General features: G+C 37.2%; 2 protein-coding genes across 2 annotated transcripts; both read left to right on the forward strand.

The window, feature by feature from the left end:
• Positions 1 to 1,369: 1,369 nt before the first annotated feature.
• On the forward strand, positions 1,370 to 3,869 carry LOC128867325 (early endosome antigen 1-like). Its single transcript, XM_054108442.1, has 2 exons — positions 1,370 to 1,702; positions 1,777 to 3,869. The coding sequence occupies exons 1-2, from the start codon at positions 1,504 to 1,506 to the stop codon at positions 3,483 to 3,485; spliced, it is 1,908 nt and encodes a 635-aa protein (XP_053964417.1). The 5' UTR covers positions 1,370 to 1,503; the 3' UTR covers positions 3,486 to 3,869.
• Positions 3,870 to 23,702: 19,833 nt separating this feature from the next.
• On the forward strand, positions 23,703 to 24,575 carry LOC128867619 (uncharacterized). The gene is made up of 2 exons (XM_054109029.1): positions 23,703 to 24,036; positions 24,105 to 24,575. The coding sequence occupies exons 1-2, from the start codon at positions 23,867 to 23,869 to the stop codon at positions 24,340 to 24,342; spliced, it is 408 nt and encodes a 135-aa protein (XP_053965004.1). The 5' UTR covers positions 23,703 to 23,866; the 3' UTR covers positions 24,343 to 24,575.
• Positions 24,576 to 25,590: the final 1,015 nt, after the last annotated feature.

Raw genomic sequence — 25,590 nt, forward strand, 5'->3', positions numbered from 1 at the left:
TTGGGCTAAGAGTGACTTATTTTCAAAACAATGGATCAAATGGGTGGAAAAAATACTACGATTCAAGCGAAGCAATGGCCTGAAAAATGTTATGGGCGCTCCGCCCTATCAGAAAGTACAATAAAATGATGGTTTGCTGACTTCAAACGTGGTCATAGAGACACCGATGATGTACAACGCAGTGGGTGTCCAAATGAGGCGGTAACACCAGAAAATATAAAAAAAATCAATAAAATCGTTTTGAATGATCGAAAAGTAAAGAGTCGTAAGTTAGCTAATAGCGTGCCAGTTGTTTCCTTCTCGTGCTAACCGGCGACATTGGAAACACCAAGTGAAGCCAAGTCCTTGACCACCTTAAGAGAAGTCCTTTCTCTTCCTCTGCTACCACCAGTTGGTACCGCATCGGATACTTTAAAACCCGGAGCGTTTGTTTTCATTTGGACATAGCCGTTGGATCCTTATTCCCTGCACTATGTCTATGTCATTGTAAAGCTCATACAGCTCATCGTTCCATCGCCTGCGATACTAGGCGTTGCTAACGTGCAAAAGTCCAAAAATCTTCCGCAAAATCTTTCTCTCAAACGCGCCAAGGGACGCATCATCGGATGTTGTCATCGTCCAAGCTTCTGTGCCATACGTTAGGACGGGCATGAGAGAGCCTTATAAAGTGTTAGGTTTGTTCGTCGAGAGAGGACTTGACTACTCAATTGCCTACTTCCAAATGCAAAGTAGCACTTGTTCGCAAGAGGAATTCTACGTTGGATTTCAAGGCTGCGTTTGCTCACTGTTGATCAAAAACAAGAACGTGTTGATGATTCTGAGCAATGGCAAAACTACATTAATTGAATTTTGGATTGCTGCCACATGCACCGTATTTGGCTCCCAGCGATTACTGGCTGTTCGCAGACCTAAAAAAGTGCTCGCCGGTAAGAAATTTTGCTGGAATGAAAAGGTTGTTATCGCTGAAACTGAGGCCTATTTTGAGGCAAAAGATAAATCGTTCTATATTACAAAAGTGGTATTGATACGTTAGAGCGGCGCTGGAATAATTGCGTTGTTCTTGATGTAAATTACGTTCATGGATAAAGCTAATTTTGAATAAAAAAAAACGTGTTTTTTTTGTTAGGCCCGGGACTTTTCAGCCCATGGTTATGTTACTATATATACTTTTGTGACGAAAATATTATATGAATAATGACTAAAGCATCTAGTCTCTGCACATGTATGTGGCATCGGTTTTATTTTATGTGTACAATTGTATGCGTGTAAATATGTGCATATGTATAAATGAATATTATCTAAAGATGAACTTGGAATCAAACCGCAAATCTTTTGAGCTCGACTTAAGCAAAACTGATGTTCTAGTTGTTTTAAAAACAGTCTGTTTTGGCAACTGCTTGTGGAAGTATCGAAAAGTATTGCGAATTTGTTCACACATACACTTTTAATAAGTTTATTCAAAATATTTGTATTTGCGCATCGAATTTATTCTGATCTGTTACGATGTACGGCCGAATAGCCTTAATTTTATTATTCAGCGCAACAACAATTAGTGCGCGTAGTATTGAAGGACTCGGATGCAGGGAATATCCCGTAGTTACCGGTGATCCATTCACACCACTGCGCACTGTACGAGTATGTGGATCAATGCAAGAGTATGAGGCAGCGCCGAACTATTTCCCAACGCCATTTGAAGGCCAAGGTAAGAAGATTATGATTTGCGCAACGTGATATAATATTATTTTATTGTTATTTGTTTATTTGTTGATGATTTAGTGCGACGTTCGTTACCCTCGGACACTTTATATGGGCGAGATTCTATTTGGACAAGACCGGCGTTTCAGCAATCGCCGATAAGATGGCCGTCACCATCTCAATCGTACAATAACGATAGAGAACAATTTCCTCAACCTGTCACACAACTGATGCAACTATTTCCTCATGCTCTCGAGACATTCAAGAAAAACGATTGGAATTCAAACAATCCTTCGATTAATAACAACGAGCTCAACTCACGCAATCAAATGGAAGTGGATCACTTGTTACAAAAGCAGATGAACTTCATTGTGGATGATGTTTCTGAAGTCAAGGATTCTGTCAAAAATCTGGTGGCATATCTTAAAGATATTCTCGACACTTTACATATGCAGAATGAGCTTAGGAGAAACGAAGAAAATATTAATGTCAATTTGAAGCTAGATCCCTCCCTCGAGGCTTTATTAAAACACTTTCTTCAGCTAATAGAGACGAGTACATCAAAGGAAGAACTGCAAATTATATCAAATGGTATTGAGGAAGCAGATGATAATCATGAAGATACAGAAGATTCTTACTTACCAGAAGCTTCAACCGAAGATAGTTCGGAAGAAAAGATTACGGAAGCGCCAAGTAATACTGAAGAGAACTCGACCGAACGGGATGTTGAAGAAGATCAGATAATTACTGAAGGAAATTCTTTAGAGGATGTAAATAATTGGATTCGTTTTTATTTCGGACCACCACTACAGTTGCATAAAAATGAAGAAGAAATAGAAGACCTTTTGCACAAGTCAAGCGAAGAGGATAATACTGCAGAAAAATCTGATGAAAGCTTTGAGTCTTGGTTCAATGCCGTTTACGGTAGAGTTTCAGAGAGCAAGGAGAATGAATCAAATGAAAGCAGTGAAAATTCTAAAGAGCATAGTACAACAAAGGCATATGAAGATGATACTAGTAACCCTTTCATAGCAACTGAAGAAAGCATTGAAGATACAGACGACAACGACGAAAACTTGGATTACGATACTTATTTTGTTCCAACAACCATGGCTCCCATCCAAGAAGAGACAACGGCTGAGTACCTGGAAAATGGAGGTCGGTATGGCTATACAACGGAAAGTAATTCCAATGTTGACTTTATAAAATCGAAAGAATTCAATTTGGATAGCTGCTTTGAAATAGCACTGTCGCTTCCAAACTTTGGTAACGCAGAAGTACTTCATAAGTATAATCAATGCATACAAGCTTTATACTTAAGTGCCCCTGACGAATCCAAGGAAACTGAAGAACTGAAACGGGAAGCCGATTCTGCTTCTAAAGGATCTAATGAATCCGAGGAAAGTAAAGAAACTGAATCCTCTGTTAAGGGCTCTGATGAATCCAAGGAAAGTAAAGAAACTGAATTCGCTGTTACGAGCTCTGACGAATCCAAGGAAAGTAATGAAACTGAATCCGCTGTTACGAGCTCTGATGAATCCAAGGAAAGTAATGAAACTGAATCCACTGTGACGGACTCCGATGAATCCAAGGAAAGTAATGAAACTGAATCCGCTGTGACGGAATCCGATGAATCCAAGGAAAGTAATGAAACCGAATCCGCTGTTACGAGCTCTGATGAATCCAAGGAAAGTGGAGAAAATGAATCCGCTGTTACGGACTCTAATGAATCCAAGAAAAGTTTTGAAACCAATTATGACGAATTTTACGGTCCGTGGGTTTATGTATAGATAATGTTATGTGCGAAAATATGTATCTACATGTCCAAAAAAGCGAGCCCGATACAAGGCCCATTGAACAAGCAGTACAGTAGAGCAGCTGACTTGATTCTTTTCAATTTATTTGGTCTCTCAAAAATTTCATATTGTTGTAAAATTATTCTAAAATGTTAATTTTTGTTTCAAGATTTGAATTATGTGAAATTTTAGACAGCAAACGCAAACATGAAATACATTGATTTTGTTGTTTTTGCTGTACTACTACCGGTTCAATGTGCCTTGTGTCGTATACAAAATTTTAATTTTTATTTTGTCACTCTCTAAGATAAGTAATCTAATATTCTTATGATAAATTGTATGTTTGGGAAATAAAATATTTATTAGTTAAAAAAATTATGTCCGTTTAGAAACTTTCATTCTTAATATATTTTGTTAAATTTGCAATGTTTCTTGTCAAAGCGCGAAGTATACGAGTATAATACGAAGGCAATACATTCTTTGCTTTCTTCTTTCAACTACGTTTTAGGTTGCATTTATTTATTATTTACATTTATTTATTTATTTCAAAAAAGTTAATAAACTACAAAGGTTCTTGCTGACTAAAATGATCACTTAGAAAGAAAGCTCTAAAATAAAATTGAATTCAATAATTTAGAAAACACACTCTTGGGCAAAGAATTCGAAATCACATTGAGTTCTCGTAATTGGACATTTCTTGCGTAATTCGTACTGACGGTCTTAGGCAAAGAGGGAAATTAAAACTAAGTATTCTTACAGGAATAAGAGATTGAATAGCTAGCAGCAATGCGGGGCAATCGATTTCATCACTTAGACAAAGACAAGGAAGGAATGGCCCTTCTGTTTTCGAGGGACCTAAAGTTAATCAAAAGGATGCGGGAATTGTTCGGAGAAATGGGAGTAGAGAAATTTAGGGAAGAAAGGAGATATTATATTTAAGGAAAATGGCTCAATTCTATCAATATCTCAATGCTATTAAGAGCAAATTTATGATAAAATTTGGACGAACAAAAGATGTATAGAGTAATTTCAGAGTGTAGGGAACTGTGAAGTTAAAACTATTTCGACGAACAAAGGCCAACGCAACATATGATTTGTATGAGATAAAATTGATGTGTAAGGTCGTTGATTTCACTAACAGACTAAAGGGGAGTACCAGAGATTCTGTTCGACGCTTGTACTAAGTTATGTAGTTTGGAGAACATTACGTGATAATATCTACTTGTTGGTATTGAGATGTACTATAGGTGAGACCGACAACATCATAATTGAACCCAAGAAGCGTCTTCAGTACTCTTAATCGAACAAAACTTTAAGGACGTCTGCGTAAAGTAAGAATATAGAAATTGAAAAACAACTGTTTACACAATTGAAAAAAAAATTACAAAGCGTAAAGGTAAGATACTTCCCTGAGGAACCCCAGATGATGCAATAAAGGGAATGGAGACTTTGCAGCACTTATTGCTTAAATAGTAATTCAGCCATTTCATAAATAGAGAGTGGAAACTAAACTACGACTCTTTACAGCCACCTCCTTCGAGGGAGCTAAGATAAGTAGTCAAGTATGCAGAGACCAATAATTTGGGGCTAATAGTGGGCTGTGATGCAAATTCACAGAACATTATATGGGTAAGCAGCAAATGCAACCCCAGAGGTCTACAGCTACTGGATTTTATCCTGTCATCTGATTTGATCATTCAAAACACTGGTAAAAAATCCACTTTTGTGACCAAATGGAGACAAGAGGTGATTGATTTAACACTTACCAATATATAGGTCAGTTGGAAATCAAACCAATCGATGGCGAGTTTTGGAAGAGGACTCTCTTTCTGATCATCGTCTTATCGAATTCCGACTGGGAATTGATACAATATCAATACCTTCCGGTAGGAATCTTCGAAAAGTGGACTGGGACAGGTATGGTGAGCTTATAACAGAGCGATTACCAAAACTCAAATCAAAAGAAATGATTGAAGATGCTACTGAAAATTAGAAGGCACTTTATTCAATTGCTTTGAGGAACTGTGCCCACTCAGGCAAAGTAGACAGGGGAAAGCGGTTCCATGGTGGAACCCTGATCTGTCGAAGCTTCGTGTACGGTCCAGAAAACTTCTTAATAAGGCCTTAAAGACCCAAACAGAAGAGGACTGGGATAATCATCGACTTACACAGAGAGAATACAAGAAAAAAATACAGAAAGCCAAACTTGAATCCTATAGAAATTTCTGCAGTAACGTCGAAGAGAAATGAGGTAAACAGCGAGACTTTGTAAGGTCCTTCATCTAGACCGCTCAGTAAGGCTGGATTCCATTCGAAAACCTGATGGTTCATACACCATTTCCAAACTAATTGTTAGAAGAATTGACGGCAATGTCCAAAATACTTGGATCAGTTGACATAGAATCACTCTTACATTACTTGGAACCATCAATCAGTCTACGTTTCGCAGTGTTACATGACTAGTAGTAAGCAACTTAGCTTAGCTTAGGTTGAGGTGGTTGCACTTACGCAAATGACATCGTAAATCTCTTGAGGAATACGAACGATTTAAAAGAAACCTTTTTAAAAAGTCCCGGCTCTTGTCTAAAACAACAAAGCTAACTATGTATAAACACTTATCCGACCAACCTTTACGTATGAATGTAAAGTATGGACTCTTAAAGTTGCTGACTGCGCGCTGATTGCCAGCAAGGAAAGAAAAAATTTTGGCTCAATAAATATGAATGTTGGTACCTATAGAATCCGGTACAACTCTGAACTAAACGATTTCACTCAGAACACGACAGCTGTGCATTTTGTTAAAGCGCAGGTAATGTTACCCGTATGCCTGTTGGATGTGCCGTGAAGAAATTCAAGACAATAAAGCTAATGGGCGTAAAGGCCAAAGGCAGACCGAGGAACCGATGGATAGATGCAGTGGAAATTGATCTCAAGAATTTAAGAATACGTAACTACTGGAGGAGCATTGCGAAGGAAGCTTTGACGCACGCCGCGTTGTAATTGTGTGAAAGAAGAAGAAGTTGTCTTCAGGGTCCATAGCCCGCGTGATGAACTCGCTTTATCCCTCCTAAACAGTGTGAACTTTCCAAAAAATTTAGAATGCCCCTGATTTCCACAGTACTGAGATCTTCCAATGCATTAAATAATTGTATATCTAAAATGGTAAGTCTACGTCGGAACAGAGCAAGGCAATAGCACAGGAGGTGCGAGATCGTCTCTTTCTCATCTAGACATCTTTTTCTATCGCCCATTCTGCTATTGCCCATCCTTAGGCCTGTCTACCTACTAGGCAGTGCCCTGGTTAACTGAAATCACTGTGTTAAGGCTATGATCATTTTGGCTTAGCAGAGATTCAGTGCGTTAAGCATTGATAATCGGCCACAATTGTTGAGCTATTCTGCAGATTCGCTCCTTACATTTTCCTTAAAGATACGTAGCTTACATATCTGTAGAGGTATGCTTATATCATTGCCTGTGTACTCAGTCAACGTGGCGCTGAGGTTTGCTAGTTCAGTGGCCTTACAGTTACCCTCAATGTCACAATGGCCAGGTCCTCATGTTACTTCGTTAAGAGATGTGCGTCATTTCATGGCACCCTTGGAGGTTGTCGACTGTTTTTCGAGGGATTTTATTGCCGCCTGGCTTAGGAACAATCTAACTGAAACACAACTTCTAATTGGATTTCATAAAGAGAATGAGTACTACTTCCACGAATACCAATCATTGCTACGAACGTGGCGTTTGTCGATAAGTCATCTAATCTTAATGTTTATGTTGAAAATGCACAAACAAAAAAGGTAGTCAATCTACTATCTTTACATTCCACGGTTGCAGTTAGATTTTTGTTTTGATTCTGATTTGGATAAAATATTTATCATCATTATCATCTATTCCTTTTGTCCCGAATGAAACATAGGACCTTTGAGGTTTCAGTTGTAGACCAATTCCCATATAAACTCAAATTCTGCACTTCCAAATCCGACGTGCATGCTGCCGCAGCAGGTGGATTTTCCACATTTTTGTGGGTACCACTTGGACACTGTATTGCTCGCGGGTTTAAAGTTGTGGTTTTATATCTGTAGCTCGAAAAACGTGGAGTACATGCATAAGCTACAAGCTTAAGCAAGATCTGGTGAGCTCCACGGGTAAGACGACCGGATACTTAATAGCGTGAGGCCGTTTCTAACCTAAAGAACAGACGCCTTTAGCAGCCGCTTGCTCCGAGACAAACGCTGCGGAATCGGGAGGCCTTTAAATGGAATATGCCGAAGTAGCCCCCAAAGCTTTCCCTCTCGTTAGCCCTGATCTGACTCCCACGCTGATTGGATACTTCGCCTTCAGCTAACGTTGTTCAAATTACCAGGCTGTACTGCGTGGCGATGAGAGTGGGAATTGAGGTTATAGAATGCTTGTAGCTGCTTCCTCAGATTTCTAAAACCCTTTTACAACTCAAAGTCTCCTTCCACCTGATACATCTCCAATTTTACTCTTTATAAAATCAAAAGAAAATCTTTTTTATTCCAATTTTAGTACTAAATAAAGTAGTAAATATTCGCTCCCATGGCAATTGGTTCGACGTTAATTGAGCGACAACTGGGGTTTACAACTAGCCAAGGCCAGTCAAACCAGCAACATTCCGTAAGATTATGAGAATTATCTAATGCTGTTATATTTATTTATTTATAATTGGCGCGTACACCCTTTTTTTGGGTGTTTGGCCGAGATCCTCCTCCTATTTGTGGTGTGCGTCTTGATGTTATTCCACAAATGGAGGGACCTACAGTTTCAAGCCGACTCCGAACGGCAGATATTTTTATGAGGAGCTTTTTCATAGCAGAAATACACTCGGAGGTTTGCCATTTACTGCCGAGGGGCGACCGCTATTAGAAAAATGTTTTTCTTAATTTTGGAGTTTCACCGAGATTCGAACCTACGTTCTCTCTGTGATTTCCGAATGGTAGTCGCGCACCAACCCATTTGGCTACAGCGGTCGATGCTGTTACAATACCAATAACAAGATTGAATTGAATCATAGGCTTCCTTGACGAAGTTATGCACTAAAATGCGTTTATTCACATTTCATTAATTTCAATCAGGGCACAACGAAGCGTGGCTGGGTATGTTCATATACACTTCGTATATGTTATGATTACGATTTTGCGAATTCCGCAAAAACCTTGTTTACAAATTTGCATCTCGAATACTTTAATTCGAGAAGAGCGATTGTGGGGGTCATGACATTTTTTTTGTGATGATAAGAATGCAATATGAAGATTTGATGTAGCCGCCACTTTACGTTTTCGTTACATTTTTGTTACGTCAAGGCTTATGTGTTTCATACATGTAAGTGAGCTGAGATAATATTTATACTTTCGGAATGTAGAAAATATGGGTTTTTACAGATATGCCGACATTTTTTTACGACCCTGTGAATTTTTCTTGAATGTGGTGTGTAGTTATTTCAATAATATTTATACATTTATTTAGTATTTGAATACAAAAACCTTGTAAATCAAAGTTCCGATATCTGTATAAAATTCACAAACGCTTAAATTTTTTAATCAGGTGCTTTGGAAAATTTTTGGGTACGCAGTCCTATAGTCCATTCAATTTTAGTGAAGTATAATATGGTGTAAGTTTGAGGTCGCTCAAAAATCTCGTTGGGAAATTCCTGCCATATAAATGGCATGTTCGAACGTCTTCGGAATTCGATATTCGACATCGTTAGATAATTATATCAGAGAAGGGAACGCAAAATATGTAAAGAAGTCGAATGCCATAAATAAATGGGTGCAATTGGAAGTGGTCGAGGCCCAAAAACATACCTCTCTTACAATTTTTGTTGACAGTCAAGCAGCAATTAAGGCATTGGCCTCAGCGCACATCAATTCCAGATGTGCTTAAGAATGCAGAAGGTCGCTGTCGCTTATCCAACAACACAACACCACACCTTGCTGAGCCCCCGGCCACTCTGGAGTGGAGGGAAATAAAAGAGCGGATGAGTGTGCAAGGAAAAGCTCTGAGCTACACCTTCAGCGAGTGGTAAAGGACATTAGAATTTCTCTAAACGAACTGTACACTGCGATGGACTTGAGCGTAATCGTGGACCAGCGTCCTCACAGGGTTTATAACGGGTCACTACGCTATTGGCATCCTAGCTAGTAGAATGGGTGTACCTCACAATGACTTCTGCAGGAGCTGTGGAGATGAAGAAGAAATTGACAAATATCTTGGCGATTAATTCTTCGAAGACCTGGAAAATGTCTGACTGGAGGGACTAGTTACCTTCTTAAAAAGATCTAAGTGGTTTAAGCAACTTAGTTAGAGGATGGAAATCAAATGCAGGTATCACAAAGGGTCTTAAGGCCACCGAGTGTCTTGTCTTAGACAAGCAATCGGGCTAACCTAACCTAAGCCGAACTTATCGCTGTGTGAAGTTGAAGCACTTTTAAGAAAAAGTTGTGCTAATGTATCCAATGACAAGATTCGATGACGCTTACGTGCAGAAGATCTCAAATTCCGTAGCACATTGAAAAACCGCTGCGCTCATTATCACACATTGAACAAATTCTTGCATGGGCTGAGGCAAAGTCAGAGCGGAATTGGGCAAACGTGAGCCGTTGCATACGTTGGCCATGGAGTGCTGCAAATAATCTACAACTTCAACGAACTGTTAAGCGATTTGGCCATTTATTTGTGCTTATCGCCAATTTGAATGCAGTTTTTATTAATAAAATTTACCAAAAAGCAGATTATCGACAGCAAAAAGTTTTATTATCGACAGCTGCGAAGGCGTTTGGAAGAACTAGCCAAACTTGAACATTACAAGAAGACAACGATCCCAAGCAGCGAAGCCGAAGATTGCAGAGTGGAAATAGCAGCCTTATTGAAAATGTTTGGGCAATAGTTGAGCAAAAACTTAAAGGAGAACAAGTATGCATGGGCAAATTTCGGCAAATTCGGATATTGTTGTTGTTGTTGTTGCAGCATAAAGATTCCTCATATATGTACGGGGAATGGTGCTGGAGTGACAAGCCCTTGGTCGGAGATAGCTTAGAACCGACTGTCGTGGGAATGCAAATTCGGCTGCTTTGGAGTGATTACCGTGGAAGTAATCGCAGAAACTAACACAAATATGACTCGAAGATGTGAAGCCATTATAGCTAATGGTGTTGACCATATAAATATTTTATTGAATATATTGCGTATAATAAATATTATAAGGCCATGCAGTGTGGTAGAACCGAATTGGTAGAATAGTTTCTGAGTTATGGCGCCCACGCTTCGATTAGACAGACTGCACGACAAATATGTACAAAAAATCAGCGATTTCTGGAAAAGTTGCGAAACGACGTAAAAAATCATATTTTGGATTAATCATAATTTCGAAATCCCCAATATGACAGACTGAAATGCTTCTTTATTTTTTGATTTCAGATCAGTCAATTAGCCAGAATCGTGGCCGCCAAAAAAAAAACTTCGTTTTCAGTATTATAAATCATGAATATTGAATTATTTTCAATGGAAATACTTTACTTGTAGTTGAAATGTCATGTTGGAAACTCTAAGTTTTCATTGTTAAATGATCCCCTTAAGGATAACATGGATCAGTAATGCACTCATTGTGCAACTACTTATTCCACGGTTGGGCATTTTGCACTACCACTAAATTGCAACATCACTAATTTTTTAGTGGTAGTTAAAATAAGGGACCGATGACTTGGTCCTGATGGTATCGGGAGCGTTTCCCGCAGTCATGGCTGAGATTTTGGAAAGGTCACTGGCTGTACTCAGTCGCTGGGCTGCCACTTGTGGCCTCCGAGTCAACTCTGACAAAACGGAGCTGATGCTATTTACCAGAAAATATAAACCTCCACCCTTTCGACTCCCTAATTTAAACAACCACGTTCTCCCGCTCTCATCGGAAGTTAGATATTAGTAGTTGGAGTGATACTTGACTCCAAGCTCCATTGGAAGCTACACATTGAAAATCGGCTAAAGAAGGCCAGTATAGCCTTCTACTCTTGCAAATCTATGTTCGGTAAAAAATGGGGACTCTAGCCACAGGTCGTGCTGTGGATGTACAACGCAGTGGGTCGTGCTAGAGCAATCTTTCCAAATAGGCAGGATTGGATCGAGGGGAAAATTTGCACCGAAGCTTGCACCTCTGTTTTCACTGACAGTTCCAAGATGGAATCGGGAGTCGGAGCAGGGGTTTTCTCTAAATGAGCCAATTTATCTATCTCCTTTAAACTGCCGAACACTACTAGTGTTTTTCAAGCAGAAGTATTTGCGATCTTGTAGGCATGCAAAATGCTTAAGGAACGAGAGAGCGAGGGAGATATTAACATTTTCTCCGATAGTCAAGCCGTGATTAAGGCTCTGACGAGACCATGGTGCAGACCGAAATTAGTTAACTCATGTAAAGAAGAGATCACATCTCTTGGATGTGCAGGTAACATTTCTCTGATCTGGGTTCCAGGACATAGGAACATAGAGGGAAATGAAAGCTTGCCAGGAAGGGGATTGAATTGGCCTAAGAGACCTCCTACCCGGTCATCAGCATCCCCTTGACAGTTGTTAAAGGGGAAATGCGCAAATTATTTCTCAGGAAAGCGCAGAAAAGATGGAGCTCCATTTCTTCGTGTGCTATTTCGAAAGCCCTTTGGCCCCAATACGATATACGAAGGACTCAGAAAGTTTTTTGAACTCCTCGCCATTCAATTTCCAAGCTCGTAGCTGTGTTTACCGGTCACTGGACGATCGGCACAAAGCTAGGGTTACCATTTAACCCCCACTGCAGAAGCTGTGGGGACCTTTCAGAGAAGGAGACTGTAGAGCATTTTCTCTGTAAATGTCCGGGTTTGGCAGCTAGAAGGCTAAGGTCACTGGGAGCTCCTTTCTTCGACAGGCTGGGCCAGTGCGCCAACTAAATCCATTATGGTAGTAGTCCGGTGTAACGACCGAAATTCCGAAGTTTTTTCATGAATCTTTTTTTAAAAAGAAAATAAAATGCGATCGTTTTAAAGTTCCTACATGTTTTTATTGATGTTTTGAAGTATATAAAAAAATTTTTTTAAAGTTAATTTTATATTAATTTATTTAAAATTTTTGACGTCAAAGTGGAGTCCTTAAAAAAAAGATGAGTTGGTTCGGGGAAACACACAGACTTCCAAAGTCATCTGAAATAAAAAATTCAAAGATATTATTATTCTGTAGACTTTATTTTGGGTCCCGAACCTAAAATATACATAAAAATAAAAAAACAAAAACAAAATGGCGAACTTGTGAAAAAAGTTCTCAAAATCTAATTTTTTTTCTTCATAAATTGTTTAAATTAAATAGTTTATAATTAAAACATTAAATGTTTTAAAGATCCGGGATCTAGATATGTGTGTCTGGAATAACGGGTTAAATTTTTAACCAAATCGGTTGAATAGTTTTGAGTCAGTGATTCCCTGAAATTTCGAAAACATGGTTTTGAGAAAAACGCGTTTAAAGTTTCAACAACAGCTGCTGCTGGCGTGTCACACGCTTTCATACACACTACGGCGCGCTCTCTTATTTTAGCTATAACTTTAAAAATAATTAAAATTTCTGTCTGAAATTTTTAAAGTACATTTTTAAGATGTTTTTCTTCCGAAAAATGTAAAAACAAATAAATTCGATTTTTTGAACCCGTCACACCGGGCTACTACCTTATGGCTGTATGTATCTGCTTGTTGGAGGTCTCAAAGTGGTATCAAAACGGCGCTTTAGTGCTACTTGAGGAGTGCCAGGTGCACTTCAACCATTTCACCTACCTACCTACCTAAAATGAGGGGTTCATTATCACTAAATCCGCTTATTTCACTAATTATTTAGTGCACTATGCCCAACCCTGCTTATTCCTAAATATTTTTGCACGGGTCTAATAAATTACTCGGCCTACACTGCCTGAAATAACTACATACATATAACACAGAGTCTTCTTGATACATTTTGACAAATTGGCAAATTATATTTCTTATGTCATTTTAATAGTTTTGTTTTTAGGCATAGTTCATTCTCCTACAAAACCTTATAAATCTAAGTTTCAAATTCTGTGGAAATTTTCATAAAAATCACTCACATCATAATTAAAAAAATAAATTCAAGTATGCAGCTTTATTTCTCATTTATTTTACTTGTATTATCAGTTACCAGTTTTGTTTTTCATTGAGTTTTAGAATAATAAAGTGTATGTTTGAAGTAATCAAAACTTACTTTGATTTTTTTGCTGTTATGCACTTATAACGGACTCTAGGGGACTTTGTTACATCGCTCATTCTAATCTTATCACAACACAAATTACCGGCAAAAACCCGATCCGTTTTGTTGTGCCGCTAAAGCAAGCTACTCGTACTTTGTATATTTAGTGGGTAATATTTTTAGCGCCTTGGGGAACAACCTATTTTAGGTTTTTGGTGCTGTGTAAAAAATACCGAGGGCCTATGTTCAATAACTGTCTTTCTGTAACCTTGACGGAAATGAGTCTTTGATGTCAGCATACGCTCTGACTTATTTTTCACCAATGATATTATTTTCGAACCTAATATGTATTTAGTTTGAAAAATTCTAAATGCCACTATCAGCAATAATATTATATTACAAGAGCGAAATCCCCTATCCACACGATTTTGCTGGACATTTTTTGTAACATAATAAGGAGATAGAATAAAAATATTTAGAAAAAGATAATATTCAAATAGAATGTGACAGCGCACACGCTAAAATCGAAAACAAATCAGTAAACTAGTCTTTATACAGTAAAACCTCGATATACAGAAGTTGAAGGGGTTGCAAAAATTCTCCTCTATATCTACAGTTTCGATATATTTATAGGAAGTCAATAAGTCGATACCAGGAAAAAGGAAAATTAAAAATAAAAATTAGTATAGTTTCGTTTTTTCTCCGATTTCATTTCCAGATGAAACAGTAAGGAAAAATTTACACCAAGCCGCATCCATTGAAGGTGGTGGCACCAGACCAACAACAACGTTTTGTATATTGTAGTATCAGAACAAAAGATAAAGAAAAGGACGAATTGTGTTGCACATCCGACATGAATTTGGAGCTAGAAGCACGCGATGATAGTACGAATGGAATGGCTTTTCGTCATTTCATTTTATGCTGACATCTGGATGGGCACGGCGAAAGAAAAAAACCACTTAGCTTATTTACCGATACCACCTCTAATAGATTCGCCTTGTTTTACACATGATTTGATTCTGATTTTTTTTAATGAGCACATCATTACAAGTTTTCAATTGGTGTAAAAATATTTTGTTATTTTATATTAGTTTGTTTGTTGCTTGCTTTTTACAATAAATAAAACAATTATCCGACTTTTTTGCAGTTAGCAAATCCTCAATTATGTATGTATACTTATGCTTCATTACTATTTCATGCAACTCTGAATTTGTTTTGGAATCAGAGATTTCTGCGTTCACATCATATGGTCTTATTTTTCAACAATCCATCTTATCTTCTTTTTCTTAATTGGCGCGATAACTGCTTGTGCGTACCGCGGCCAGTTGGATACACCAAGTGAAGCCAACTCCTTCTCCATCTGATCTTTTCAACTTAGAGAAGGCCTTCCTCTCCCTCTGCTACAACCAGCTGGTACCGAATACTTTAAGATCTGGAGCGTTTTCATCCATTTGGATGACATAATCTAGCGAGTTATCCTTTTGAATTTAGTTCCCAAAATGTTCAACATTCAATGCGGAACGTCACAGAAAAACAAACGTTAACTGTGATAAATTTTTGTTTATGCTTGGAGGAAGATACAAAATTTCTGTGTGAAAATTATGGGAAATAACCTTTTGTAACATTAAAAATATACACTTCAAATATAAGACGATTTGCACTATAAATAAGATTTTAAGTAATAACTTGGCATCAGAGCCTTTTTATGGGTAAATACTCATATAGCAAAAGCTTAGTTTTGAAAATGAGCAAAATCGAGCCATATATCTACCTATACGGTTTTTAGTAATAACTTGGCTCTGGCGCCACGTAACGGCCAAGCATATGGCAAAATTATTTCTCTCCACATTAACAATAGACATTTCGGATATGAACCAAATCGGGCCATAAATACGATTTTTAAAAATAACTCGACTGCGGCGACACCTCGCGGGGAACCAAATGATTTTTATTTATAAGATGTTTTTTTTTTTTTAATTTTTGCTTGTGTGTGATTTTCGATTGAGGGCAAAAATTAAAAAAAACGCACCATTACTATCGATTGCTGGAATCCAGAATTTTGACGGGGTTCCAAAAAATAGCAAAAGAGAAGATTTTGAAAAAATGTTGCTTGAGAGCTTAACAGCTGACTTGGTAATTTTTTAAATTTTTAAATAATCTGTAATTTGAGTATTTAAAAAATAAATAAATTATTGGCTCGTACACTTCTGTTAGTTGTTTGGTCGAGCGCCTCCGCCTTTTTGTGACGAGCGTTTGATGTTGTTCCTACAGCTTTAAGTCGACTCCGAACTGGCAGAAATATAGTCGGAGGTTTGCCATTGCTGAGGGGCGATCGCTATTACAGAAAATTTGTTCTATTGTTTGATGTTCATGCAAGGAAATTCGAACCTACGCCCTCTCGAGTGGTGGTTAAGCATCAACGCATTCGGCTACGGTGCCCGCCAAGGTTTTAAGATATTTGCAATTTTGGACTTATAATATTAGATATACATTTTGTTGCTTTTTTCATTGAAAAATACCAACGCACTCCTCAGTTTATTCGCACAACAATGAAAATACTGTCGTGTCTGGATATAATGAACTAATTATTGCAAGGCCTGTTCGTAGTACTCAGGTTGTTGACTATATCAAGGCCAACAGTTTCTGTTCCAAATCTTGTTTTATTTACCCAAAATAGCCATGCACGAGATTATTACAACGAGTACTCGCCTTTTTTACGAGTCTTCCTCTTAGATGCCAAAATTGTCTAGTGAGAGATAATATTACTTATCTTTCTGTTTATTTTCGCAATTATTGGTTCAGCTACTCCAAATATTTGAAAAACAAAGTTGAAACACTAACGCCTTTTTCGAGATTTTTACTGATTTAGATTTGTCCCGAAAGAAAGGAATTTCCTCGAAAGCACTACAATGATACTATGAAATGTATTACCATTCAGAAACTAAGCGTCTTTGTGTGTATAACTTCGCATGTTTGGTAGTTTTTATTGCTCTCGCCTACTATTTCCCTTCACAAAAAAGTAATTCCTCTTCCTTTTGTTCGTTTATTCATGCGCTTGGACGACACACCGAATTTGGAAGACGCAACTATATTCCATCATCTTAGATCAAGCCCTGACGTTAATGTGAAATAACAGCAGCCAATTCAACAACCCAAAGGTGCTGGCCGAATGAAGGCTGGCTTTGGTTACTGTACTTGTTTTGCTTGGCTTTGAAAACTTGTATGGCCAAATGGGCGCTTTGAACGCTGTCACAATAATAAGGCAGGAAAAGTAAAAAGGAAACAGAGTTGTTAACCATATTCCATAATATATAATACATTTTTGAATCCTGATGTTAACTAGAAGCTGTGAAAAAATATTGCTAGTCTTTCAATAGTAAAAATGTATAAATAAGATGCCAATCACGCCAACGATGAAAATTATGTGAGCGCGAATTATATTTAGATCGACAAAAACATGGGCTGTTAGAAAGTGCTTTGCTCAAGCTAGCAAGAGACACATGAAATACATGAAATCACTGATTTACAAATACATGAATCACTTCTTCTACGTGTTGCACGAATTGCTGGAGATTCGTTTAAAAAAGTATTCAATCAGGGCTCCAATATCTTCCTAATGCAGATTATTTATAACACACAAATAATGCTAAGCCAAACCAAATTAAATGAAATACAACTCCTAATATGAAAGCGCTTCAAGCGAAGCTCCATATATTTCAGTACTGCTCTATTCATTGTTGACAGTTATCGAAGCCAAACAAGCAAAGCCCGCCTGGATTCGGGCCAGCACCTCAAGGGGAATACGCGCTTTCATTTCCGATTATGTTGCCTGTTTTTTGTTGCTTCTGTTTGGAGTTGTTTTTCAAATTTTGTTCACGATTTAGAGGTTCTCGAATGTTCACTACTTAGATTATTCACTACATCGACGTGTTCACTATATCCAGACCCGACTGTAATTGCAAAATCGCTCGAAAGGAATAATTATTAAGCTAAAGCCTGGGTGTTTACTTTGTGCCAGCTGTGTGATTGGATTTGGCAGTGTTGTCGTAAGGAAAATACTATAAAGTAGTTTGTTTATGTAAGGTGGCGCAAAATGAATCATCCTATTGGATTGCAAATTGCAATTTTTGCAAATGTCGTCGTACGTCAATCAAATTTGGCACTTGGCAAGCAAGCAATGGAGCGCATGAAGATCAAAATAAAGATTTCCATCACTCAAAATCATTTTTTTTTAATTGTAAAAAAGTTATTCAAAATGATGATTAATTTTATGCTGTCGTACAGTTTTTGACATAATAATCTCTTATTTAATACATGTTGATTCAGTGCTAGCAAATTTTTCGTAGTCGCAACGCAGTGCTGTACTTGTAACTTTTCTACGATGGACTCAGTAAATACGCTTATTAAAAAATGAGTATTTATAAAAACCAATTTCTTGTAAAAGAAAAACGGCAAGACTGTTTGCAAAAAAAAAAAAAAAAACTAACGCTAAAGACACGTGGCAAAAAAAAAAAAATTATTAAAATTCAACGCGACAGGGTGCATTTAATTCACTAAAACTTCATGAGCCAATTGCTGCATACCTAAAACTTTCTGTGCAAAAAATTTGAAATTTAGATTAAACTGTTAAATTTTTCTAAATTTTCTGTAAAGTTTGGAAGCTTGATTTATTGTAAGAAAGTATGAGTGACCGCCATAGCCGCATGGGTTGGTGCGTGTCTATCGTTTTTTGTTGCTTTTAAATCTCATATCTCACTGAATCGTAACTTATACCCAGTCTTTTTCATTTGGGCTTCTATTTTTTTGGTGCTTTCATACAAATATTTAATCTATGCAGTCGCCAATAATATGATGGGCTGTGCCTTCAAATAACAAAGTAAAGAACAGAGAAAATTATATGACATTCCGAAACCAAATAAACCTACAATTACAAATGAGAATGTAATAAATCCAATGAATGTAATTGTTATTGAAAATAAAAGAAGTGTGTTGTTAAAAAAACATGTGAATGTATGTAAACACAAAAAATAAAACAAAAAAAAAGGTATTGGGTTATTAGTTTGTCAGGGTTAATTTGTTGGCAGGTTGTTAATGACACCTCTAATTAGATGACATTAGCACGTAAATAAACTGGTAACATGTGTTCGAGAGTTCTGGTGGCGCTCATGTTTGCTAAAATTAGTATTTTTCCATTGATAATTTCACTTAGTATGGTGCATACTTTCTTTTTTAAATATTTAGGCAAAGTTTTTGGGTCAGCAATTTTCTGTCTCTTTCAAAGGGTAGATGGTTTTTATCAGAAGCTTTTTCAAGGCAGTGACGTACTCGGATGTGCGACACTCCAGCTTGTATGTAGTTTGAAATTATCAAAGGCTATATTTGAAAGCTATTCTTCTAATACGTTTCTATGTATGTAAAGGGTGGTTTTTTAAGAGCTATAGGAAAGTTTTCAAAAAAACACACATAAAATACCTAAAAATGCATGCAATTTTTATTTAAATCGATAGTACAGTCCATATAATTTAATATTTGCAGATTATTTTATGCAAATGTTGACCGCGACTGCGCTTCAAATGGTCCATTCGCTTAGTCCAATTTTGGCATACTCTTTCCAATGTTTCGGCGGGTATCTCACATATAAATGCTTTAATGTTGTCTTTCAATGCGTTAATTGAAGCAGGCTTGCCTGAATTGACATGAGCTTTAACATAGCCCCACAAAAAATAATCTAAAGGCGTTATATCACACGATCTGGGTGGCCAATTGACAGGTCCCGAACGTGAAATAAAATGTTCACCGAACTCGCCTCTCAATAAGCCCATTGTTACGCGTGCTGTGTGGCATATGGCACCGTCTTGCTGAAACCACATGTCATGCAAGTCAAGCTCTTGCATTTTGGGCAACAAAAAGTTGGATATTATTTCACGGTAGCGCTCACCATTCACAGTTATGTTACGATTCGCAGCATCTTTGAAGAAATACGGTCCAAAGATACCTCCAGCTCATAAACCACACCAAACTGTGACCTTTTCTGGATACATTGGTAGCTCTTGTAATTCTTCTGGCTGATCTTCACTCCAAAATCGACAATTCTGCTTATTTACGTACCCATTGATCCAAAAATGAGCTTTCGTCGCTGAACACAATTTTTCGATAAAAAAGTGGATCTTCGGTCAACTTTCCAAGAGCCCATTCACCAAAATTCTGCGTTGCGGTAGGTCGTCCGGCTTCAATTCTGGCACCAGCTGTATTTTGAAAGGCGTCACACCTAAATCCTTTCGCAAAATTTTCCACGTTGCTGAGTAACAGAGGTCCAATTGCTGCGAACGGCGACGAATCGATAATTGATGGTCATCATTAACACTGGCCGATATAGCTGCGATATTTTCTTCAGTTCGCACTCTACGTAAGCGTGTTGGTGGTTTGATGTCCAATAATGTAAATTAGATTCTAAATTTAGTCAGAATAGCTCGAAAAGCCGCTTCAGTGGGTCGATTAAACTGACCATAAAATGGAAGAAGCGCGCGATAAACTTTCTTAACAGAACACGCATTTTTATTATAAAATTCAATGATTTGCAAGCGTTGCTCGTTTGTAAGACGATTCATGGTTAAATTATAGACCAAACTGAAGATGTTTGAGAGTGAAACAAAACACGAAACGTGCGTCAGCTGTTTAAACCAACTGTTTAAAAAGATAATGGCTAAAAAATCACCCGTTATATGTGTGTCTTAAGCTTTATTACGGGTTATTATGTTTATAAATATAATACGATTCCCATAGAATATTTATTTAATGGGTTGGTAACCAAGTAATTCCGGATTTTTTTTTAGAAAATCAAAGACAATTTTTTCATGGAACTCAATAACTTTATTCTGTAATGTATTGCCCATTTTGATCAATGACCTTTTGCCATCTTTCAGGCAGCATCATAATCCCACGTTCATAAAACTTCTGGGTTTTATTAGCAAACAACTGAATCAGGTACGATTTGACATCATCTTCATTATTGAAATTTTTATCATTCAAGGAGTTTTGTACAGATGAAAAGAAAAAGTAATCAAATGGTGCAAGGTCAGGACTATATGGTGAGTGTAACGCAACATCTCCATCAAGCTCCAATAATTTTTGCCGAGTGGCCAAAGATGTTTGTGGCCTTGCATTGTCATGATGGAATCCAATACTTTTTCGATTTGTCAATTCGGGCCGCTTTTCTTCAACTGCATTGCTTAATTTCGTTAGTTGTTCAATGTAGACATTAGAATTGATTGTTCGGTTGAATGGTAAGAGTTCAAAGTAGACAATTCCTTTGTAATCCCACCAAACTGATAACAAAACCTTCTTTTGATGAATATCAGCTTTTGCTGTTGTTTGAGTTGGTTCACCTGGCCTGCTCCACGATCTTTTCAGCTTGCTTTTGTTGTAAACAACCCATTTTTCATCGCCAGTTATCAGTTATTTGGATCATTTTCATTACGTTTCTTTGGCAAATCGCAGCTGTTACTGCGTTTCTCTCAGTTCGTGAGGAACCCATGTATCGAGTTTTTGAACATGGCCAAGTTGATTTAAGTGATTTTCAATGTATGTATGTGATACATGAAGCTTCTGTGCAATCTCACGTGTTGTGCTATGATGATCCGAATCCATTATTGCTTTGATTTGGGCGTCTGCAACTTCAACTGAACGGCCAGAGCGTTTTTCATCATTGAGTTAAAAATCACTAGAACGAAATTTGGCAGGCCAATTTTGACACTGCCGTTCTTTTAAGGCTTCGTCCCTATAAACTTTGAATGAGCTTACGTTGCGATTTTCCTTTTGCGGAAATAAAATATCAAAATATGACGAAAATGTTTCCTTCGATTTTCCATTTTTCAATGAACGCCAAACGAAAACTACGCACCCGATTAAACAACTTTTTTTACTGATTGACAACTGAATTGCCAACTATCAAATAACAAAATGTGTTTTACTTTGTACTACGTCTGCAAACCTAAAAATTCAACTGAAGCCATCTATGAGTGAAATCCCCAATTACTTAGTTGCCAACGCAATAGAATGAGTTATATAAATTTTAGCTGCTGATTGGCTACTACTTAAATTTTACTTTTTTTTTTTAAATTGTTGTACACTTATTTTAAACAATATTTTCTACTTTCTAATTCTATCTGTCAGTAAAACGGTTTTTTAGTTCTTTAAGTCTCTATTTATTTATCAAGTTAAGATAAATTTGGGAATTGGTTATGCCTTCGAATACCATTGGGTTGGGGAATAAGTTATAGCATTTCTATATTTTCTTTTGTTTCACAATGATTTGTTTGCTGTTTGGCAAAGGGTAAGTATTCTTTCGATAGAACTATTTCTGCTCTATAAAAATATGTTAATTGTATTTTTCAGTTATTTAATTTCTTATTAGTTTTGAGGCTTAGACATGGAATACGCGGGAGGCAAAAATCAATATTTTCGACATCTGCTCTTCTTTGCTTTTCATCGAGGTCAGAAAGCTGCCAAAGCAGCTCGGAACATCTGCGACGTGTATGGAAAAGGTGTGATAGGTGAGTTTGCAGCGCGGAAATGGTTTGCAAAGTTCAAAACTGGCCACTTTGACGTCGATGACACGTCCCCACAGCGGAAGGCCTTTTGAATTCGATGAAGAACGGCTCAAAAATTGAGGGAGAACAGTCGCCAAACCAGTCACGAATTGGCGGGAAAAATAAATTGCGATCATAAAACGATTCTCAATCACCTTCACTTAATGGGATTTACCAAAAAATTGGGAGCCTTGAAAAAAACAAAGAAAGTCGCCTTAAAATTGCTTCTCAGGATCTCGCCCGCCATCGAGCAACACGCGTTTATAACCACCGTTTTTTGGACCAGATTGTCACGGGAGATGAGAAATGGTGCCTATATATCAATGTGAAGTAAAGAAGGGAGTGGATGGAGATACGCCAAAGCCGAGAGTCAAGCCGGATCTTCATCCAAAGAAGACGATCTGTGTTTGGTGGGACTTGCAGGGCGTGATGCACTGAGAAATGCACGAAAAGAATGTCACGGTCAACACGGAGCCCTATATTGCCTAGGTACACCGCGTGAATGAGGCTATTCGACTGAAAAGACCTGATCGACATGGTGAAAACATACTTCTTCAGGACAACGCCAGGCCGCATGTTGCCCAAGTCATCCAAGCCGCACTCCAAGAGCTCGAATGGGAGGTCCTTCACCCTCCGCCGTATTCTGCATACCTTACACCGACATTTTTCGCTCCCTACGAAACCATATGAAGGGCCAAACCAAAAAGGTCCTTAAAAACTGGCTCAACAATTTTTTTGACACCAGACCAGGCGATTTTTGGCTGAACGGCATCAACAAATTGGTCCAGAGGTGGGAAAAGGTTGTAAACAGCAACGGCGAATATATAATTGATTAACTTAATGATATAATTATTGTTTTTTGTTTAAATAAAAGTCTTCGGTAAAAACGCAACGAACTTATTCCGGAACCCAATATTGTTTTGCCTACTCCATAAACAGACGTACATCCTGAAACCATTAAACTTTAGTTTCGGGACTTAGAAATTCTAACGGGTTTACAAATATTTTATCCGCGCACGAAGTTTACTTCTTTTGAAGACGTATTTTGTTTATGTGCGTAATTTTTCGTATAATTCGACCGTGTTTTCCTTCTTTGTGAAGCATTCCACGCACAGCGGATGGGGATGGTAAAGTATGTAGAGAGTAAAGTCTCCCAATGCAAGTTTTAAGGTTACTTATTTTTGGAGTGCTCTCAAATAGCTCTTCTTTCTATTTCTTGTACAAAAAACTTTAAATGAATCCAATTCATTTAATTTTCACTCATCATAATAAAGAAACACGTAATTATTTTGACTCAATTCAATGAGTTTATTTACTTATTTTTCACACCCACTGTGTATATTTCATAGGCTGTCATTTACTTTTCAATTTGAAATTTATTTTCTTATCTGTCATAAAAACAAATTTTTATTTAGTTACTTAAAAAGCACCAACCATAAACTTATAAATCTATTTTTTAAACATATTGCAAAAGCCCATATATATTTTATTTTCAAAATTTACCGACACAAGTTTTTAGCAAAGTGTATAAGCTAATAGAGTAGAAAAAGCAAAGAAATGCGTGGAAACATTCGCGATTGTGAGCCATCAACGTCATGTCTGCGCCGTAATATTTACCACCTGCATTTGCCTCTTTTCGTATTCGACACGATACGTCTGTTTCAGGATCATCCGAAATTTGCGCGCGGCCTAAAGGAGAGCCACATCATTGATATGTTGGAAAAAGAGTATATTTTTTTTTTACTTAGTATACATTTTTTTAAATTTAATCAATTTATGTACATATTTTTTTCAGAGGCTTTGCTTGTGGCGACGTGGAGGCACAAGTGAGAATGGCGCTAAAAGAACTCTCTTCGACCGGATTTGTGCGCTTCATAAACAATGGCTACAGAACTCTGGGTCCATTTGCACGTTTGGCATTGGCCCGCACAACTCGGCAGTTCAATATTGCATGGGATCGACTTTGCGAATTACAGAAAACCAGCACCACTAGCTTGAGCTCGTCGAGTAGCTCACGCAGTAACGCTTGTTGAGAGGAGATGACAAGTTGAAGAGGGAGAGAAGCAGACGAGAAATACTGAATGCATGCATTTATATATTAACAAAAAACGATTGATTGTGGATTCTCAGTAAATATAAAATACTTCTGCTAGTAAAGAAAAATATATTAACTTTAATGGGAATTGGTCGCAAACTGTGCCAGATATTGTAATAGTATTTGTGCTGCTTTTTTCATCACTTAAATATAATATTCTCGTGCATGTGATATTTTAGTTTTCCATATTTAAACCTTCACTATGCTAAAATCAGCTAGTCTACAAAAGCTGAAATAAGTTTTTTAATTTGGTATCCTTCGAAAGGAAAAATAATATGCCTCACTTGGTTATTCGCATCGGTCGTATTTGTGTTAGAAAATTATAAAGAAATGTATATGTATAACATCAATTTTGTTTTGTTCTATTTAAGGAATTTAGCAAAACATTCAAAGTACAAGGGTTATGTGCATTTTGAAGATATATAATAGCGCGTTTTTCTTTTTGCATTGAGCTGTATAAAACATAACGTATACATCGATTTCTTTCACCGGCGTATGATCTCCTATATTCTACTTTTTTGCTCTTTCTGGACTATTTATTGGAGAATGTTTTTTGAATTTTATCTCAGCTTCAATGGTATTAATCTCCTCGTTATGCGACATGAATCGAACGTAAGGAATATATGTTTGTATTATCATAAGAAAGAAAAACCCATACATAAGCCAGGAAATATTTGATACATTTTGATGCGCACTCACATCTTTACATCTCTTTTACGGCTGATCTACTATATATAGAGGAAGGAATACAGAATTATACTTATATTATTCGGAAATAATATACAAAACAAGTGTACATACATATACATATGTATGTATCGTATATATCCTTCGACAACGCAAATTACAAATCCATGGAAACAGCACTCGAAGAAAAGAGGGGCAAACCCAATATTAACACATTAGATAAGCCAAATGCTTAATCAGAGGATTATTAAAGCCTCGTTAGGCCAAGCTGAACTTAAGGGGTTAGGTGGGTTTCAGAGGTTGAAAAAAAGAAGATTTTGACTATTTTTTTTTTAGTATATAAAATCATATATTTTATTTAAGCAATTCACTGTATCTAAGATACATATATAAACAGTATTTTGTGAAATTTTTATTTAAAAATTTCGAAAACTCAGCCGTTGGTACCTCATCTTCCTTGACGTCTCAAAAAAAAAATGATCTTGCCGTGGACAGCATA

Source organism: Anastrepha ludens, chromosome 6 (genome assembly GCF_028408465.1).
Source record: "Anastrepha ludens isolate Willacy chromosome 6, idAnaLude1.1, whole genome shotgun sequence".
NCBI lineage: Eukaryota > Metazoa > Arthropoda > Insecta > Diptera > Tephritidae > Anastrepha > Anastrepha ludens.